Below are 19,002 nucleotides of genomic sequence, written 5' to 3' on the forward strand. Positions count from 1 at the left end.
TGTACAGTGCACTGTATTGTAAATTACAAAACTCTTACTATACAGATGCACTCCAGCGCCTAGGAATGCAGTTGGTTGCATGTGCCGCTTTACACTGACCTTCCAGTGCTTTACAATGACCATATAGTGAATTGAAGCAAGCCTTTCCAGCAGCCTATTTTATTAGTAACCAGGAGCCTGTTATGATGTGTTCCTGTTCTTTGTAACTATCTCAGGGGTGGGGAGAGGGGTGAGTGAAAGGCAGCTGAAACACAGCGTTCACGTGACCTTGCAAGGCAATGGAGACCATGGAGGGGATTGCTGAATTCTCACTCTCTCCTCGTGAATGCTCTCCTGGAAATTAAATAACATTCCCTGGCTTGAAAAAGAAGATAAGAACATGATTTGCAGGCCTGTTCCATTACGGTTGAAGACGCACAGGGCAAGCAGCCATGGGGTGCGGGAGGGAGAAAACACAGCGGAAGGAGGGTGATTGGGGAACGGGATACGAAAAATTGCTGAGTGGGGGAGAGCAAAGTAGGAAGCTGGGTTTCAATAACCCCCCCACACACTTTTTGCCAGATTTCTGATGCACTTTGACTTGATGTGGGTCCCTGCCATCAGGTTCCCAGGGCCTGTGTCCTTTCCCAAATTGTACCTTTGTACCCTCAATTGGCACTTCTCTGGCCACATGTATGTCCCTTGTAAAAGGTACCATAGGTACCAAGGGCACTGTGACCAAGAAAGGCCTCTAAGGGCTGCAGCACTTGTTGTGCCATCCTTAGAGGTCCTGTACCTTAACACCCACACACTGCAATTTCAGGCTGCATGTTTTGGTGGAGAGAAAAGTGAAGAGTCGACATGGCACACATACCTGTGTGCCATGTGTGCCATGCATGTAACCTGCTGCCTATGGTATAGGTAAGACACCCCTCAAAGCTGGGTGTTCTATACCACTGGTTAGGGTACAGTTGCATCCCTACAGTGTCTAAGTTCATTCTTAGACATTGTAAGTGCAGTAAAGCCACAAAAGAGTGTATGGTCTGGGAGTTTGTCATTACACACTCCACAGCACCATAATGGCTTTTCTGAATTCTGGGAAGTTTGGTAGCAAACATTTCAGCATAATACACCCACACTGATGTCAGTGTGGGATTTATTATACAATGCACTCAAAGGGCATCTTAGAGATGCCCCCTGAAAAATGACCAGCCTCTGGTGCGTTCCCTGACTGGTAAACACCAACTTGCCACCACAAAACACATTGCATTTTTGGACCCCTGGAGTGGGAGCCATTGCTCCCTGAGTCCAGAAACAAAGCTTTTCCTGTGTGGAGGTGATCACACCTACTCCAGGTCAGGAAGAGCGATCTGTGGTAGGGGAGCTTCAAAGGCCTTGCCGCCTTTGTGACACGACCCCCAGCCTCTCCTGCTATTGGGAGCAGGCCCCCTTCCTGTCTTCCCCTTCTTTTCAGTGGGAAGAAAGGCCTCTCCCAACCCCACCCCTCGGGTGAGGGAGGCTAGGTGCATCCCACTCTTCAGTGCCCACCATCTTGCAGATGGCAGGCACTCTCCAATCAGGATTAGGGATTGTGCCCACTCACCCACGTGGGTTAAGCAAACCAAGAGTGTAGTCACTCTTTGAGACCCATAAAACACCCCCTAAATACAGTAATTAGGGGGCAGCCCTGAACCAAGAAGACCGATTTATGTATCCTATGAAGAACAACAACAAACTAAGACGCCCAGCAGAGGAGACTGCAGAAAAACAACTGACTTGGCCCAAGCCCTAATGGCCCTTCTGCAGTTTCCAGAGTTTTAATCACGTGTCATTGAATCATCTGTGAAGAAGCATAATGCCTGCTGAGCTGTTTATTTCAGTATATGTAGAACCTTTTACGTTTATTTTATTGTTAACTTCACTCATAGCACTGGTCCCTACTTGCCCAACCTCAGAAATGTTTTTTAACTTATTTTACCGTTCCCCCAAATTAGCAGGTTTCACTTACGCAGTCTCCTCCTTTGGAGGAACCCCCTTATGTTTCATTGTTGAGTAGTTAAAACTCAGCCACTTTTTGATGCCTCGCGAGTTTAACAGGGCAATAATCATTCTATGTTGATTAGCCCTTCTCTACGTACTACCTGTCTGACCCCTTTATCCTCTTTCCTCAGTGCTGTGCCTCACGTGCCTTCTTCACACTCGAGCCCAGGAGCCAGAGTTCAGCTATGGCTGCGCAGAAGGAAGCTGCTACCCTGCTACAGGCGACCTTCTTATTGGCCGAGCGCAGCAGCTGACGTCGTCCTCTACGTGCGGACTGCACAAGCCCGAGCCCTACTGCATCGTGAGCCACCTGCAGGTAAGGAGTAGTACTGCATCCCGTGGGAGTGTGTGGGTTCAACGACCCCAGCAGCAGCGTCTCATCACAGCGACTCCCGTCCCCTCCACACTTGAGCTTCAGAAATGTTCCCATAGCCCCCCCCCCTGCACTTTATGGGGAACATCTGGCGGGGAAGCTGTCATCAGGCGCTCATTGTTGGCACAGTTGGACCTGCGAGGATTTCTTCCTTCCCTTTTGCACGTTACAGTCTGAGAAGCCTTCATCCTTCCCCGGAATGAGCGGTGGGAAGAGTTTCCACAGTGATTGTAAAACACACAGCAAACGAATGTTTATGCAGCTGTGTATGTACAACGATAGCCGGCAAATGCAGCCAGGACTGAATCTTGTGTTTTCTAAAACAACGAACATTTTAACTTTCTCTGTGAAATCATTTAACTAACTTTGATACTATGATTTACATTTGCATTCTTTAGTCCTGGGGTCGTAATTTGCCGTGTTTGTGTTTTTGGTGACTTCATCTCTTTAATCCAGCTGCTGGGAGGTTCCAGCCTGCAGTTGTCTCTGTCGGTTGCTTGTTATCAGCAGCACACTAAACTTCATTCACATGTCTAGTATTGTAGAGAGCTGTCTAGACGACTTCCTCGTCTGCAGTTTGTCAGTTATTAAAAGTGTTTCTTAAATGCTGGCCATTGTTCTATAATTTGACTCTGAGTTTCATCTTTGCCCAGCCACCTTAACTGATTTTCTTTTCCTATTCCAGGGTTTCTGATCACTTTTTACTTTATTCCGTCTCATAACTGTCCCCTCGTCATACTCAAAAAGCAGGAAAATGAATCTAAAACAAGTTCCGCCCTTGGGACCTAGCATCTTATTTTTTTGTAGTATGTGAAACTTGGCAGAATTGTTTTTTTGAGTATCTATAAGACAGGACAGGTCCCAAGTGGAATGGGCAAGCAGCGGTCGTTGTATGTGTCTGTCCGAAAGTGGTTTTAATGCAGCGTGTGAGAGGGACCTGCTTCGAGGCTCTCGCGAACCCTTGGGGCATTCTTGTCCAGTTTGCCTGGACTAGAAGAGCGCCTTTAAAATCTGCGTTTAGAGCAGCAAGGCAGAAGGCCATGGGTGTACGACTCCCACTCCTAGCCAAAGGCACCGACCTTGATGTTCACACCCTGCACAAGAACGACCCTTGAGGTGTTCAGACACCCCCAGATGAAGTAGGTTAAACACAAGGGGCAGTAAACTCCGCCTCTTAACCCACAAATTACAATTACAACTAATAATGATATCATGGAATTGTTGGACGGAGGTTAAAATGCATTGACCTACCCTCCCGAGGCAGTCTGTCCAGTGCCGAGAGTTCGGCTGTGGAACTGAGACTGCTGCCTTCTATCAGTGCTAACCCACGTCCCCCCCCATTCCTGTGCTCTAGTCGACTCCGTGTAGCTGGGATCGGCAGACATCCAAAAGAACCTGCTCCCCTAAAGCTCCAATCTAGCCTCCACAATAGAGGGACAATACTCCTTCATTCAGTCAGGCTTGGGGGATAGTTGGGATGTCTCTGGCACACATAATCCGTAGCGCGTGCCACCCAGTAGACTGCCCATTGCAGGCGTCGGTGTTGCTGGAAACCACACACAACATTCAGAAACCGAGATGCGAAGATCTCAGAAACATCATTTACAGTCTTGTGCAGAAAGTAGAAGCTCGTTCTGCCCCCATAAGAGCCTGAAAAAGGGCATTAAAAGTTTGTCATGGGACCTTAACAGTGCCCCAAGCTGCACAGCTGGTGCTTCCTCAATGGCACTTTGAAGACCTAGGTGTTGGGCTATCAGGCCCTTTCTCTTCAGGTATAACATGTGGGAGCGCAGTGATCTTGTATCATGTCTGCTGAGATTCCCTCGATCAGTAGGTGTTCTTTGATGTGAGATGGCAGCCACTCGCACTCTCGCAGCGCGGACCCCCAACATCAAAACTCCTTGTATTTAGAATGTGTGAAGATGACTTGGTGAGTAAGCCTCTCTGGACCAAGTAGTTTCTCGTAACCGAACATGGAACAAATGAAGGCCTTCATTCCATCAGTATTTAGATGTGATGACACTAGAAAAAGAAAATTGGATGAAAGCATCATGTATCAAGCATTTGATCCAGAGATAATTGAAGTATTTCATAAAGTGCACTTAATCAACGGTGCCTCACCCTGACATATTAAATTTTATGAAAAATCTAACATTTCTTGTTTAATTCATTGCTTCGTTGACTATTTTCTACAGGGCAAACTATTGAAATCGGTTAGGACACTGTATTGGAGTTGAAAGGCTGGACCGTTTTAGGTTATATCACCATCTCCTTAAATCGATGAGATCATGAAACCTCTAGTGATAAAATAATACTTTATTTGACTCTTATCAACGTTGTTATTCACTTACATTAACCAGAGTACATTTTGTAAATGCGTTACTTAATGTCATTCTAATAATAGTTTGTGCCTTTAGAAATAGCACTGTTTTATTTGTTGAAGTTTTACAGTTTAACTGCAACTGCTATAGGCTTTTTTAAGCAACCGTAATCCTATTTAATGAGTATCAAATGCATTCTGGGGCTAAATGCCACCCTGATTCAGAGTGATGTCTGATGTATTGTCCAATCCACCTTTGTTCTAACCTTGAAACGTAAATATTGCTGATGTAAAGATCCTCATTAGTTGCACCTTGGGTTATTTAATGAATCTTGCTTAAATGGTTTTGCAGCCTTCTTTTTAATGGAAGCTTTCAGGTGGAGCCTTGTACTCTTTTGTCAAGATCAAAGCCCATAAGCGTGGAGTACTGTATGGGTTGGTGTTATCACCTTTATTATTCAACCTCTACATGGGATCCTCTGCCCAGCCGAGTAAATCCTTCGGTCTCAGGGTGCTTATGTATGCAGATTACACTTGGATACATTTTGTGGGGGACAGTGAGCCAGAGCAGAAAACTGCTGTGCTACAGAACAGTTTAGCCAAGGTCCATGAGTAGATAAGACAACATAATTTAAAGCTGAATGGTTGGAAATCTTAGATCTTTACCCCCTTTCTTTATTTTATTGTCTGGATCCAGGCTTTCTGGCCTTCTTCTTTGGGCCAAAAATCAATCCCTGTTGATTGTCTAAGGATCAAAATAGATGCTGCATTCAATAAAGACAATTAAAAAAAATGGATGCTGTATTAACATTAACTCAACAGATAGATTCAGGTACTAAAATTGTCATTTTTTTTCTAATTGAGGCTTTTGAAGAGATTCATTGGTAGTTTTCAGTTCAAGAAAGGGTTCAAATTGCAAATGCTTTATAACTTCTATATTATAACATTGTAACTGTGTATTTAGGAATTCCAGCCAAATCCATTAAAAAGTTACATATGGTTAAAAATTCAGCAGTCAGACTGATATTAAACATCGGCAAATTCAATTCCATTTCAGGTGCGCTAACTACACTGGATTGTCTGCCAGCTCAGCAAAGAATCAATTTGAAAGCTTTGGTCTGGTTCAAAAAGGCTTGTACAGGGGAAAATATGACCCTCAAACAAGCTGTTTCTCTTTTTACTTTCTGAAACGCAATATTGAGATCCAAACGGGTGTTATTAGTAAAGGTGCCTAGATTTTGCAGTTCAACGCTGGGAAGCAGTTCTCAGTAGTTACTGTGAAACTGTAGAACCCCCTTCTCTCCCAAATATAACCAAAAGGTAGTTACTGAAATGTAGGAAACTGATGAATGCCTGTCTTTTCATTGAATAGGATCTGGATTAGCTGAACATTGTCAGCTGTTAAATTGAGACCTTTGTCTTTTTTCCAGCACTGGGAAACTTAAGGATGTTGTTTTGTGCTTCATAAAAAACCCATAATTAAAATAAGTTTGCTTTCAGCCATACTGCAACAAAAAATATCCTCACGGATATGCTGTTACAAAAAAGCTGGGAGGGTGGAGAGCAATATAGACCTAGGAGAGGGGTGGATATTTGAGGGTAGGTGACAAGCTGCACACGAGGAAGGGAGCTAGAAGACATCTCCACTCTCATGGAATGCTGAATGAAAAAGAAAAGCATGGTTCCCGAACTGTGAGCAATGGAAGAATAAGTCAGCCAATCAAAAGGAAAACAAAGCAGTTGAGCTCCAGGAGAGGGAAAAAAAGACCAGCCACCGAATAAGAAGCAAGCAAATAAGTGACAATAAAGCCAATCAATGGTGAACAATTGGCTTGGTATATGCCCACTGCAAGTTTACCATGGGCCTTTCACAATTAGACAGGTTGCACGGTCTGTTAGGCAAGACCTAAAAGGAAACCAAAAGGCCACCACCACCTCATGCTGCATGTGTTATGACAAATACCACCATATGCTTAGCGATACATGCATTGGGATGCGGCAGTATCCGTTCTGATGTTTGTATTTCACTTTACATTTCCAACATATCCGAAAGGCATGTGGGAATGGTAAACTAAAACAAATGTGTAGGCAAAGATAATAGCTCGACACTCTTCTTCTAAAGCCAAGCAAGACCTATTGACTTTGCCATTTCTTGTTAGTCATTGCCAATCACTTATGTGAGATTTTGGCATCCATCTCGAAATAAGATCCCTGATAATGTAGGCAACAGGCTTTTTGCATTCATTTTTTAGACGCATGCTTGCGTTGTATCAGTGCAACAATAACAAGGTGATGAATGGAATGCTTGAATGAATCTAATTCACTGGCAGTCAGTTGGGCCCACATTCCTGTCCATCGTTTTTCACCTACCACCTATCTCTCTGAACAAAGGCCCTACATGTGCAAATCAGTACCCTGCTTCTCATTGCAACAGTCCATCCAAAACTGCCAGGTGAGGACCTTTCCAGAAGGTACCACAAGCAGCCCCAAACCGGTTTCTACCTACTTACGTCTCATCTGTGAGGTCTAGCTTGAGTCCTGTGCCACAGTGAGTACGGGACCAAGTCTAGGCTTACCCATCACACTTATCCCCTTTGCAGCGGGGGTAATTCCCCCGCTGTGCTGGGGGGTGGGGGGGCGCGCATACCGCCCTGGTGCTCGTAACGAGCTCAGCTCGTCACGAGCCACAGTGGCCGTGTGCACATGACGAGCTCAGCTTGTCACGGGCACACCCATTTTCGTAGAACGCTCAGCACAGCGGGGGAATTATCCCCAGGTGCGAGCGTTGCGGCTCAGCTCGTCATGAGGACACGGCCATCGATGTGGTTAAGGTGTCAACTGCAACAACATCAAGGTGACGGGTGGGATGCTTGAATTAATCTCGACGACTGACAATGTTGCATTCTAGTCCATAGTTTTTCTCCCACCATGACTTTCTGAACAAAGGCCTGCATTATACAAATCGGTACTGACCTGGCTCCGCAAGGGACCAGTCTGTCCTGAGTTCCCAGGCGAGGCTCACTCCAGAAGGGACCACAAGCAATCGTTACCACTGTGCCATAGAACTCAAGCAATACCTCAATGGTGGGACCTGATTAGGACAAAACTGTTCGGAGTTTGTGGCCCTGAATGATAACCGGTGGCTGAGAGTAATTCAAGCATTCCATACATCACCTTGTTGTTGTTGCATTGTACAAATGGCACATGTCCGATATTGAGTGTGCAGATCAAGCATTAGCCATACATTCTCTACACTACAATGCTAAAAAATAGCCAAAGGGACTGCACAGGACATTATAAAACTAAATAAAAATATATCACTACCAGTATGTAAGTCAAAGAAACATTTCATGGATTGTGGACCCCATATTTACTAATTGGTTCTATGTTGTTTGCCTGTTCTGTAGCAGGACAGTTCACAGTCACATCTGGATCTAACACAAGCAGACTAGCTGACCAATTCATTTAATTTTGGAAAATGAAAGACCCTCAACTTTTAGCAATGACCATAAACTGCCCTCGCTGCAAGGCTCCCATATGAAGGTAAACCGAATAAGTTACACACCCTTGCCATCTTTGTGATGTAGGTAATTGACTCTGATATGCAGATTTGGGTAATAGATTCATGCAAATCTATGACCCTACACACTTCATGATTTAGTCTACTGCTTTAAAGCGGAGGATAGGGTGCAGCGGCCAGAGCTGTTGACTTGAGAGCTGGGGATCCGGGTTCGAGTCTCAGTGTCGTAGCAACATCCTGTGATTCTGGGGAAGTCCCTTAATCTTCCCTTGCCCATGGACAGCGTCTGGATACCCTCATGGATGATAAGCTGTGCTATATAAATCTACAAACTATAACCAGGTGGAATGTTGGCATGAAAACACTCAAAAAGTGGCCTCCAGGATATGGCCAAATAAATGGCTGTAAACTGTCCTGGAAGCTGATTTACGCAGCTGGCAGAGGAAATTAAAGTGCAGTAGTAACCAACACATACTTTTATCTGGCCTGAAGAACTGTTTGTTACGGGATGGTATGTTTATTGGCACATTCTTATTGAACATTATGCCCGGCAGTATGATGGCGTCAGAAGATGCATTTCCAATGAATCCGCAGCCTAGCCCCACAAACTTTGAGGCACTGCAGTGTTGCCTTTAGCAGGCAGAGCAACTACACCAATGTCAAAATGAACACCATAGAGAGAGACAAACATATTGGGTATAAAATGTAATTTATATTGACAAAAGGGAGACAAATGAGCTTCTATTCCCACTGGACTGGTTTGTAAAATGTATTTTTCGATTGTAGCCATGTTCATCCATTAGGTCTCCCCTACACAATGCATGCGTGCTCTCTTCCTTTGATTTTCTAACAGTGTAATTCCTTACTAATGGTTGGCTTCATTGTCACTCCTATTTACTTGTTTCATATTGATCATCGGTGTAGGGTTTCTTCCTTTTTGTGTGTTTCCCCCCCCCCCCCCTGGAGCATGGATGCATTACTTTTGTCCTTCCAGTGCTAAAGTTTTCTGTGTTTAAGTATTCTATCAGGGAGCGTCTTTTTCTACTGGCTCCTACCTGTATTTCTCCCTCACTCCCACTGCTTGCCCCATCTGCCCTCTATTGTCCCTGCTGCTTAACCCCGCCCTCCCTCACCCTGGTGCTTGCCCCCGCTCACCCTCCCTCACCCCTGCTGCTTTCCCCGATCCTGCCTCCCTCGTCCATGTTCTCGCTCCCAGTTCCTCCCTCCCACCATCTCCATCTGTGTTGCCCCAACTTGCCCCCCTTGTGTTTTTCAGTGTATTTTGTTTCCCACACAGCTCCCTCCGTTTTGCCTCCTGCTCTCCCACCCCGCAATAAACTAAAAAATGTGCTATTATGTGTCTAGCGCTGGCCGCTTCATAGCGCTTTCCTCCCTCTGTGCTGCCCCCATATGCTGTGACCTCCCTCTGTGTTGCCTCTCGCCCCACCAGCAGCTCTAATGTAGCCAGTGCTAGCCGTGTCATAGCACTTTTTAGGTCTCGCTCGGCGTTTCAGCGCAAAGCGCTGCTCACTGGGCGAGAGATATTGTAAGAGAGCAGATTTCAGAAGGGGTCTTAAAAACCCCGCCCCTTATTTCCATTGGCTGGCATCACCGTTTATGATAAACAGTGGCCTGCCATTGGAAATTGGGTTTTGTAGTCGTTGCCCTTTCTCTTTACGCCCAACCGATCCGGACAGGGTCGTCTGCTTTGCGGCTGTCGCAAAGCAATTTTTTAATCTTTATGGGGCCATCTGTTTTCACTCAGCCCCGTGTTAATTTCTGCATGGCGCTTTCACTTTAAGCGAAAGCGCGATACAAATATAAATGCGCAGCTGAGTGAAAACAGATGCCCCCTGCCTACCCACAATGGTCAGCGCTTGTTCTATCTGTTCCTTTCCGGGGAGTCCGACTTTTAAAAATGCAAGGCGCAAGGCACCCGGCAATGTGATTGGCTGTAATTAAACCCCCTTTCTGAAAACCGATGCGAGTGCAAGCACGCTCAGAGATGTATTATGTGTCATCAGGCTGTGTGCACTACTAGGCAGTGTGTCCATTGCACAGAGCGCTTGCACATCACACAGAACAGAACCCGTACAAAGAGATCTCAAGTGCTTATCTGAGGCAACTAAAGGCTCTGGGAGCCGTCCCTGCTACATTGACGCACACTGGAAACAAAGTGTCCCTACTGCAGTGAGAGCACACTGGTAGCTGTAATTATTAGTCGCATCAGATTTGCATCGGGTCACTCTTCTGATATTCCACTTGAAGCTTGTCTCATGTCGGTGGCATTAGGCTGGAAACTGTCAGTGGTATTAGGCTGGAAACTGGAAACACTCTTTGACTGCACTGTTTCTTTACAAGGTGACCTGCCCCAGACTGGGTCCATACTATAGTGACCGCGCAAGGGAGCTAGCCTTTAATGGAGTGATGTCACACTGGGTGCTAGTAACCCACACTGGGAGCTAGTCATACCCCAGCAACATTCTACCGGGAGCTTGCTTTTACTGCAACACGAGCACATTGTCAGCTGCACTCACTCAAGGCCAACACACTGGGCGCGCCTACCGTTACATCAGTGCCACACTGCGAGCGGCCTTCACTGCACTGTAATTACCCTTTGCTGCCCACACTGCAGTGAACCGATGCCCTCTCACACAAGTGACGCAGCACTTGAGAGTTTTGGTCACAGCGGAGAGAGACGAGACTGCGTTCTATGCTACTCCCAGCCCAGCAATACCCAGAGCCTCTCCCTCGGGCACATCTCCCCCCCAACACCTCAGCAGCTCTCTGTCCCACTGCACTTTACGTCTGCCGACCTCTGCGGATCTTGAGTACCCCCCCAGTGTACATCTGAGGCTTCATCAGATCGTCACCTCGACTCGTCTGCACATCTCCTCTGGGCGCCACTTGCCCCTTCTTTAACTCTTTCCCAGAGTAGATCTCCCCCTCCGATCCATCTCCCTAGTAGATCTCACTCCTGCAGATTTCCACGCAGAGCACATCACCCATGGAGATCTCTGTCACAGGACACATCCCACCCTATTTGTCTCCTCCACATTTCATACTAAGCAGACCTCTTGCCTGCTGATGTGTTTATTCCCAAGCAGTGATGCATGCACAGATATGCTGTGTGCAGGGACACAGAGGTGACTGTTGAGTGGGCTAAGTGTGTTTTTTTACAATTATTATTATTATTATGAGGGATGCACATGCCAGAGTATGCCCCTTTTTGCAATTAATTGACACTCCTGCGAAAAATAAGGGCAATTGTGTTGATATTCACAGTGATGATGCCATACCTGGGCTGGTTTAACATCACATGTATAGGATGCCTCAATACATTCCTTGACAAACTGTCTAGACTCTAGAGAGCCAAAAAAACACACGCCCCCACTCCTGTGCATCCTCTTTCACAGTGCCTGCACTGAAAACCACATCCAGCCTAAACAAGCATTTGCAATGCAATAGGTCTCGCATTTGCAAGAGTTTAAGCTATTGGCATTGTAAATGACAATGACTTTTATTTATGTTTTAAAAACCAACACGTTAATAAAAGGTATTGCCATTTACAATGCTAATATCTCAAACTCTCACAACTGCGAGACCTATTGCATTGCAAATGCTTGTTTTTTACTGCTTTTAGCCATGCTTGGTTGAAACCTTGCTGGTATACAACATGGCTAAAAGACATTGACTAAGCCAATAACTCTCTCGTAGACCAGAAGTATTGGGTTTGCCGATGCTTGTTTACGTTCTTGGTCTCATATAAACCATCCTGCATGTCTACCTCTTGTTCCCTCTTCTGGACTGAGCCTTGACTGTTCTTCATTGCTAGAGGGTCCTGACCGGAGGAACATGAAATATGCATATGTTTAGAGAGGGCATGCTTTGCCATTAGGCACCTGACCTAGACACTGCGTACCTGGACCAAAATAACATTTAATATAATTGCATTGTAATTACATTTATATAGTGCCTCCTATGCCTGTCGGTGCTGAAATGCATTTGCTGATAGGTAGCACTTATTACTTGGAGGCGCTATTCACGAAATAATATTCCTGTTTTGCTCTATATGGTTTGTAGATAACGTGCCTGGGGATCAGAGTTCTGCTTTTATTTGGTGTTCTTTTTAGCATCTACACGTGAATCTGAAGCGGAAAAGAAAATGGATAGGATACATAAGTATAAAGAGCCGCTGTTTAATGGATATGAAATGTGAACACGCGTTGCGGCCATGTGGGCAGTGTTTAGGTGCTGTGTGTGTCTATGGCAGAGACTCCTGAACATTTTACTGAAAGAGTGTTACTGCGCATGTGCATGCATTTAGGGGAAAGTGAGCATAGCTGCGGTCATATATGCATATACCTAGAATCTTTGGAGATGTGTGATATATGGTCCGGGCTGCTGGATTCATGCAGTAAGGGCGTACCAAATTATGTGAAAGGTTTGACTAAATTATGCAGCAATAAAAGGCAAAGTATATGTCATAATGTGGCACGTTTTGTGATCGTATTGCTTTGTTATTTTTACTTATAGTAACACTGTCTGGGCAAAGATTATACTTACTACCAGTTTAACAAACAAATAGAGCGATAAACAATTGTATGATGACCTGTCCGCCTTTAATAAGGGCCTTCCATCTTTTAATAACTTTTAGTCCGTTTGAGCTAGAAGTAAAACATCTTTTTTGTTAAAATGTGTCGATTATGCAGGAAATGATAGTGTACGTGCGAACTATGGGTTATCGGTAATTATGTGGATAACGCTGAATCCACAGAATGGCATAATTCTAGTGGCCCTGTATATAGTTCATGCCAAAAGAATTAGATTGTGGTGTTCTATTATCCACTGTTGATTGTGCTGTGCTGGGTATGTCATGGCTTGCGCAGCAAATATTGAGGGCTATACAAGCCATACGTCTTGGTTACTATAACCTAGTTGTAGCACAGATCGACCTGTAGTAATGGGCTTTCCACATCCATCCCTCATATTATTTGCCGGTGTTAGTTGGGGAGTGACAGAAGGGCGTTACAAAAAGATTTTGCTGCCTGATGCTTTTGCTGCCTCAACACCAGAAGTTTGCTGAGTTTGAGTGTAACAGATAATTTACTTTAACCTTTCAGGAGGAAAAAAAGTGTTTTCTTTGCGATTCGAGGGAACCTTTCAACGAAACCACCCACCAAGATAGCCATCGGATAGAAAATGTGGTCACAACATTTGCTCCCAACCGACTTGACATGTGGTGGCAGTCGGAGACAGGTAATAAACAATTCACCGTTTTGCTATACCTCAGAGAATGACGTTGTTATGACTTTTTTTGGTCAGGAATGGTTTCTTTGAGATTGCACAACTGTCTCATCTACTAAATTGAGAGGCTTTGGTTGGTCCTTGTGCTGGCATTATTTAATGCAGATTTTCACAAACAACACAAAGAAAAATATATTTCAAATAAACTAACTCATTAGAATATAATAAAGATAAAATATTCCACAAGGCACGTAGAAATTGATAACCACTCAAGAAAATGAACCGTCAGTCATACCACTTCCATATTGTAAGATTTCAATAAAAAGTGATTTTCTAGATTAATAGCCTCCAATATTTCTCGCTGATATCCATTTGCGTATACAAGTGTGATCTGCTCTACCTCACAAAATGAATTCTTTTCTATACATTTTATGTGTAAAATTGTAACTTATTGTAATCACTTAACTGTGGGTTTAGGGCTTTCCTCCACAAAATGATATGATAGGCATATGTACACATGTTTGCAATGGAATCTGATTTTTGGAATGAGAAACCTAGCCTAAATGCATTATTCGGCTGTCTAGTGGTTGGGTTGGAAGATTTAGTGCTTTTAAAAAGGTTTTTTTCCTTTGGCCATCGACATGGGCTGAGTCGATATGACGCACTATGATGCCTAACATGATCCCACAATGACCCTATAAATGATCTCCATTTTAGATTCTTTTTTTTCCACCGGTGGGTTTGGAGGTGTATGAGAAGAGCTTTTGAACAAAATAGAAAGAGGTGGAGAATCTTACTGTGAAATCAAAGAATTTAAATTTGGTGTGGAGGTGCATGATTGACACAGGGACAAGATCCAAATTGGTGTGTTGGTGGATGATTGACACAGGAACAAGATCAGATGTTGCTAATGGTCTTTGACCCAGTCAGAGAATTTTTATTTGGATGAGTGCTGTCTTAAGCTCTTTTTGTAGTATGAACTTGTTTCCCAAGTTCTGTCTGAACTGCAAATGAAAGTTTGCTGTAAACAATAAACACCCAGTGTGCATGCTCTGCTTCCCAAAAGGCAATTGTCTGAGGATTAGAATGATTGACTATTTTTCAAACCAAAAGGTTAATACATAAAGAAGAAAATCATACTACCACTTCAGGCTAAGATGAACATGGCAGGTCAAACAAAGCTAGAAAAAGAAGAGCTAGGTCTATGCAGGAAATTGGGCTTTCAAAGGAAGAAGGCGTTTCCGAAGAGTGTGAAGGAGAACATCACCCTGAACCTGACCTTTAAATTATCACTTACCAGAATGCCCAGGCACAAGAATTGGTTCCCGAAGAAATGCATTTAAAATAGATGAAAGACCCTAAGTGGACAATGCTCCTAATGAAAGTGTTTTGGGGATGCTCAGAGAGAGACCATCAAAACCTCTAGTAGGCCAGATGAAGCCGTGGGCATAAAACTAAAGGTCTCAGAAAGAAATCCATAAATGTTAAAAAATACTTCAGTTAAAGAGTGTGGCCAAATCCACATCCTTCTGGATCCAAGTACAAATGTACTGAAAAGGAGTTTCTGAAAAGTGTGGACTCTAGCTCTTGTGTGATGATGTTTAAAAGGGAAAAAAGAAGACCTCAATTGAAAAGGAAAATAGCTAAAAAAAACAACCCAGAAGAAATAATGTAGGATCTCTTGACTAGGTTGTTAAAGAAGGCTCTCCATGGTGAGATAGCAGAACTCCTTAATAAGAAGCACTCTTTTGAAGCTACTTTCACTGCCCTTGAGGTTCCTAAACCTATGGGTATTAAAAGGACACTAATGGTTGCTGCATCACTGATACAGAAGGAGGAAGCAGGTAGTAAAAAACTTCTACTTATGAAACTCTCCAGATTATGTCAGACACTGAATATGGGGAGATATTCTCTAAGACTGAGCCAGAGGAGAAGCTGATCTAGAGGCCGATTTCCCACAAAAAGAATTATCCAGTCAAAGTATCCTGCCAAGATGACATATGCTTAGATTGGCCCAACACTAAGAGAGCAGCGAACACAAAATGAAGTCAAAATGGATATAGAACCAAGGTGACTCCGATCTCCTGCGCGAGACACCAAGCCTACTACATTGAAAACATCAGTATTTACGTACATTACCAGCTATAATGCCACGGGACAGAGGTTTATAGTAGATGAGCTACAGCTAGAACGGTCACTCCAAGTATTGAGACAAATTAGATCTTCAATTCAAGATCCACAATATATGAGAACACTGGAGGAAGCAGATTCTCTGATAGCTGTGCATGCAAGGAAGAGGGTACTTGACAGTCACATACATGTGGCCCACTTCCTGGCAAGGACAGTAAGAAACTAGTGGCAGTAGGGACCAAGATGGAGGCAGCAGCTATTCAGTGGTGCATAGCCAACTCCAGCTCCCTTCTAAACAGGTTTATACATTAGCAATAGGAGGAGGTGGAAAATTAATGAAGCACACCCCAGAGGACATGCAAAAAAAGGTAACGCAGCAGTGCATGAAGGGAACAATATTGCGCATACCTGCCTAAAATCAGCGTTTTATTTTGCAGACAAAGCTAGCAGGTAACCAACTACATGCAATGTGTTAAGAATACAAGCCAGGCTACGTAGTTTGAGCTTCAAACTGAAAGATTAGGCAAACATTAACACCTTTCACAGGAGAACGTGTTTGGTCTTCAAATGGATGAATCGTTATAAGAAATAAAGGGCGCAATGAGAAGGCAATGGCAGCTTTATAAATATAAAGATCATTTGAATAGAAGCACACTTCGTATCGATTGGATCAAGGAAGTCACCCATCTGCAGTGCAATTTTAGGATCAACCTAAGCCAGTTCCGGTCCAAGCTACAGGTTCATGGCAACAACTTGCATATTCTAAAGATCTTTCAAGGCGGGGTAAAAGTAGGGGCCTGGTCCACATGGGCTATACCTTAAATAATGGATTATTTATTGAGCTTCCACAGCATCCGTTGCTGTTTAAGGGAAGAAAAAACGACTATCTTCTCAATTGACTGTGAGATATTGGACCTGTTCACAGATTCATCAAAATGCTGAGGTTTCAAATGATAATCTTTATTTTACTGGAGGAGAGTCATTACCTCACAAAAGACCTCAAGGATGCTTACCTCCACATCCTGATGCATCCAGCACTCAGAAAATACATTTTGGTTTGTCAGAAAAACTGTTTTTTTTCAATTCAAGGTCTTAACTTGGGCATAGAATGTGTTCCATGAGTGTTCACAAACAATGGCTGTAGTGGCAGCTCAATTGAGAGGTCTTACAATTCATGCCTCCCCACAAGTGGACGATTGCCTGGTAGAGCCGAGTTACTTTCAACAGTGCAAAAGGCAGACAGTGCTCAACACTCTGCCTCGGTTGGAGTGCACAGTGAGCATAAACAAATCATTCCGACACCAGAGGCGATCAAAACCTTCCTAGGGCTGCATTCGATGCCAACCTCCTCTTACCCCAACACCAATTGAGAATATAACTGCATTGCAGAACAGATTCCCCTTTACTAGACGTATTGTTGTCTGACAGTGAGGAATGTTATGAAACTTTTATGTGTGATGGCATCATGTGTCCAGTAAATTGCAAATCCATAATTACATTCGAGACTAGTCAAAATGCAGCTAAACAGTCATTGGTTGCAATTGCAGGTGGACTGGGAGGATACAAACAAGGTGCAGACAAATGAAAATACAAGAGCTGTAGCTATCAGTGGGGCAACGGGTGCAGGGGCCGGGAGGTGGGCCAGGGTCCGGGATCAGAATTTTCAAACACAGTGCGTGCCTGGGGCCTAGTCTGTGCTTACTCTTAAGGGAGGGTGGGCAGTGTCTAACATAAGCCCCCGTTGTACGGGGGGGGGGGCTCCCGCACTTTGCACGGTTGGGGGCCCCTGGCCTGAGAGCTCCTGACTGCATCCAGAGTGTGGGGGCCCCCCATGTAGTTTGCAGGGCCCCACCCTCAGATTTTGTTACACCTCTGAGGGTGGGTGCTGTATAGGGCGGGTGTGCCATATAGGGTGGGTGGTGTTAAAGGGAGCAATGTGGAACAGGGATGAATGGAATCACAGAAATGGAGAGGATGAGGGGAAGCAGTAGAGAGGGAAAACTGACAGAACAGGGCAAGGGATTAATGAGTGAGAAAGGGGATCAGGATGAGAGTGAGGGGCAAGTGAAGAGGAGGGTGCACATGGCTGGACTGGTCATCAGGTGTTTCCCTGGCAGTCTGGAAGTGTGGGGGCCCGTTTTCTTAGCGTGAGACGGTTTTGCAATCGCAGGCCCACAGTAATAAAAGCAGAAAGGAGGCGTTTTGGTTCCCTGAAGGTGCAATGGGGAGAAGGGTTGAAGAAGATTTGATCAAGGAAGAAGCTGAGGAGGGAAGAGAGTAACAGACAAGGACTAGGAAGAAGAGGGTGAAAGGAAATGAGGAGTAAAGAAAGGTAGAACGTGGAACCTGGACACGTGTGACCTGGGGTGTGCTTGTTATGGTGCAACAGGTGCACTGACAATGGTTATGAGGGGCACACGTCACTCTAATTCTCTTTGTAATTTAATACTATATCGGGGTAGGCAGGGGCATGTTCCCCTTGTTTGCATTAGGGCCTGTGACTCCCAGGTGATGCCTCTCAAAATGGCGGACCATGACAACAAGAGGCAAAACAAACCACCAGTCCCACAAGCCATCAGCATCATGACAGATGCCATGTCGCATGAGTGGGACGCACACATGGAGAAACCAAGTCAGAGATAGATGCAGTCAAACACATAATCTATTTAGAGTTAATGGCATTATCCAGCTTTTTTTGTTCGAATATAAAACGCTTTTGTGCAAATTCCAGTAGACACACATCAGTGTTTAATCTCAATAGGCAGGAGGGGGTACAAAATAATTCCCCATTGTGGACGTTAGCGAAGCATATCTGGAAACGCGCCATTTATTAGTCTGGTGCTTGACTGCAGTGAAAAAAGAGCTATAGAGCAGTAGGAGCAGGGACGCAAGAAACCAAAGAAAACCAGGCACTTTGTTTACATTTATTTGATCAAGATAATAGACATTTAGCGTCAATTGGCTCTCCAGGTGTGTACTGAATCCCAGGATCTTGCCTCCATTGGATAGAAGGAATGCATTTTTTCTCCACGTTCCCGCCGGTATACAACGTTTAGAACGCAACTTTTACAACGCACTACCATTACAACGAAACTTTTACAACGCAAATACCATTACAACGCATGTATTTACAACAAATGTTTTTACAACGTAGATACCTTTACAACGCATACCATTACAACGTAAGTATTGGTAAGTATATAATTATATTTAAAATGTTATAGGTTTGGGTTTTTGGGTAAAGGGGTATTTTTAGGGTTCAGGGTCAGTTTGGGTTTTTTGGGTATTTATTTATTTATTTATTTTCAAAGTTTTATATAGCGCGAACAAGATCTTCGCAGATATCAGAGCTCTTTACATAGAGGGGTACATGAGGGAACATATTCAACAAAT

General features: G+C 44.3%; 1 protein-coding gene across 1 annotated transcript in view; it reads left to right on the forward strand.

Moving 5' to 3' along the window:
• LAMB1 (laminin subunit beta 1) overlaps positions 1-19,002 on the forward strand; it is a 298,596-nt gene that overhangs the window by 43,876 nt on the left and 235,718 nt on the right. Inside the window, exons 2-3 of the mRNA XM_078680114.1 lie at positions 2,151-2,335; positions 13,356-13,491. Of these exons, the coding sequence (XP_078536240.1) occupies positions 2,151-2,335; positions 13,356-13,491 (321 nt within the window). The remainder of the gene's footprint in view (positions 1-2,150; positions 2,336-13,355; positions 13,492-19,002) is intronic.

Source organism: Lissotriton helveticus, chromosome 1_1, assembly GCF_964261635.1.
Source record: "Lissotriton helveticus chromosome 1_1, aLisHel1.1, whole genome shotgun sequence".
In the NCBI taxonomy this organism is placed as follows: domain Eukaryota; kingdom Metazoa; phylum Chordata; class Amphibia; order Caudata; family Salamandridae; genus Lissotriton; species Lissotriton helveticus.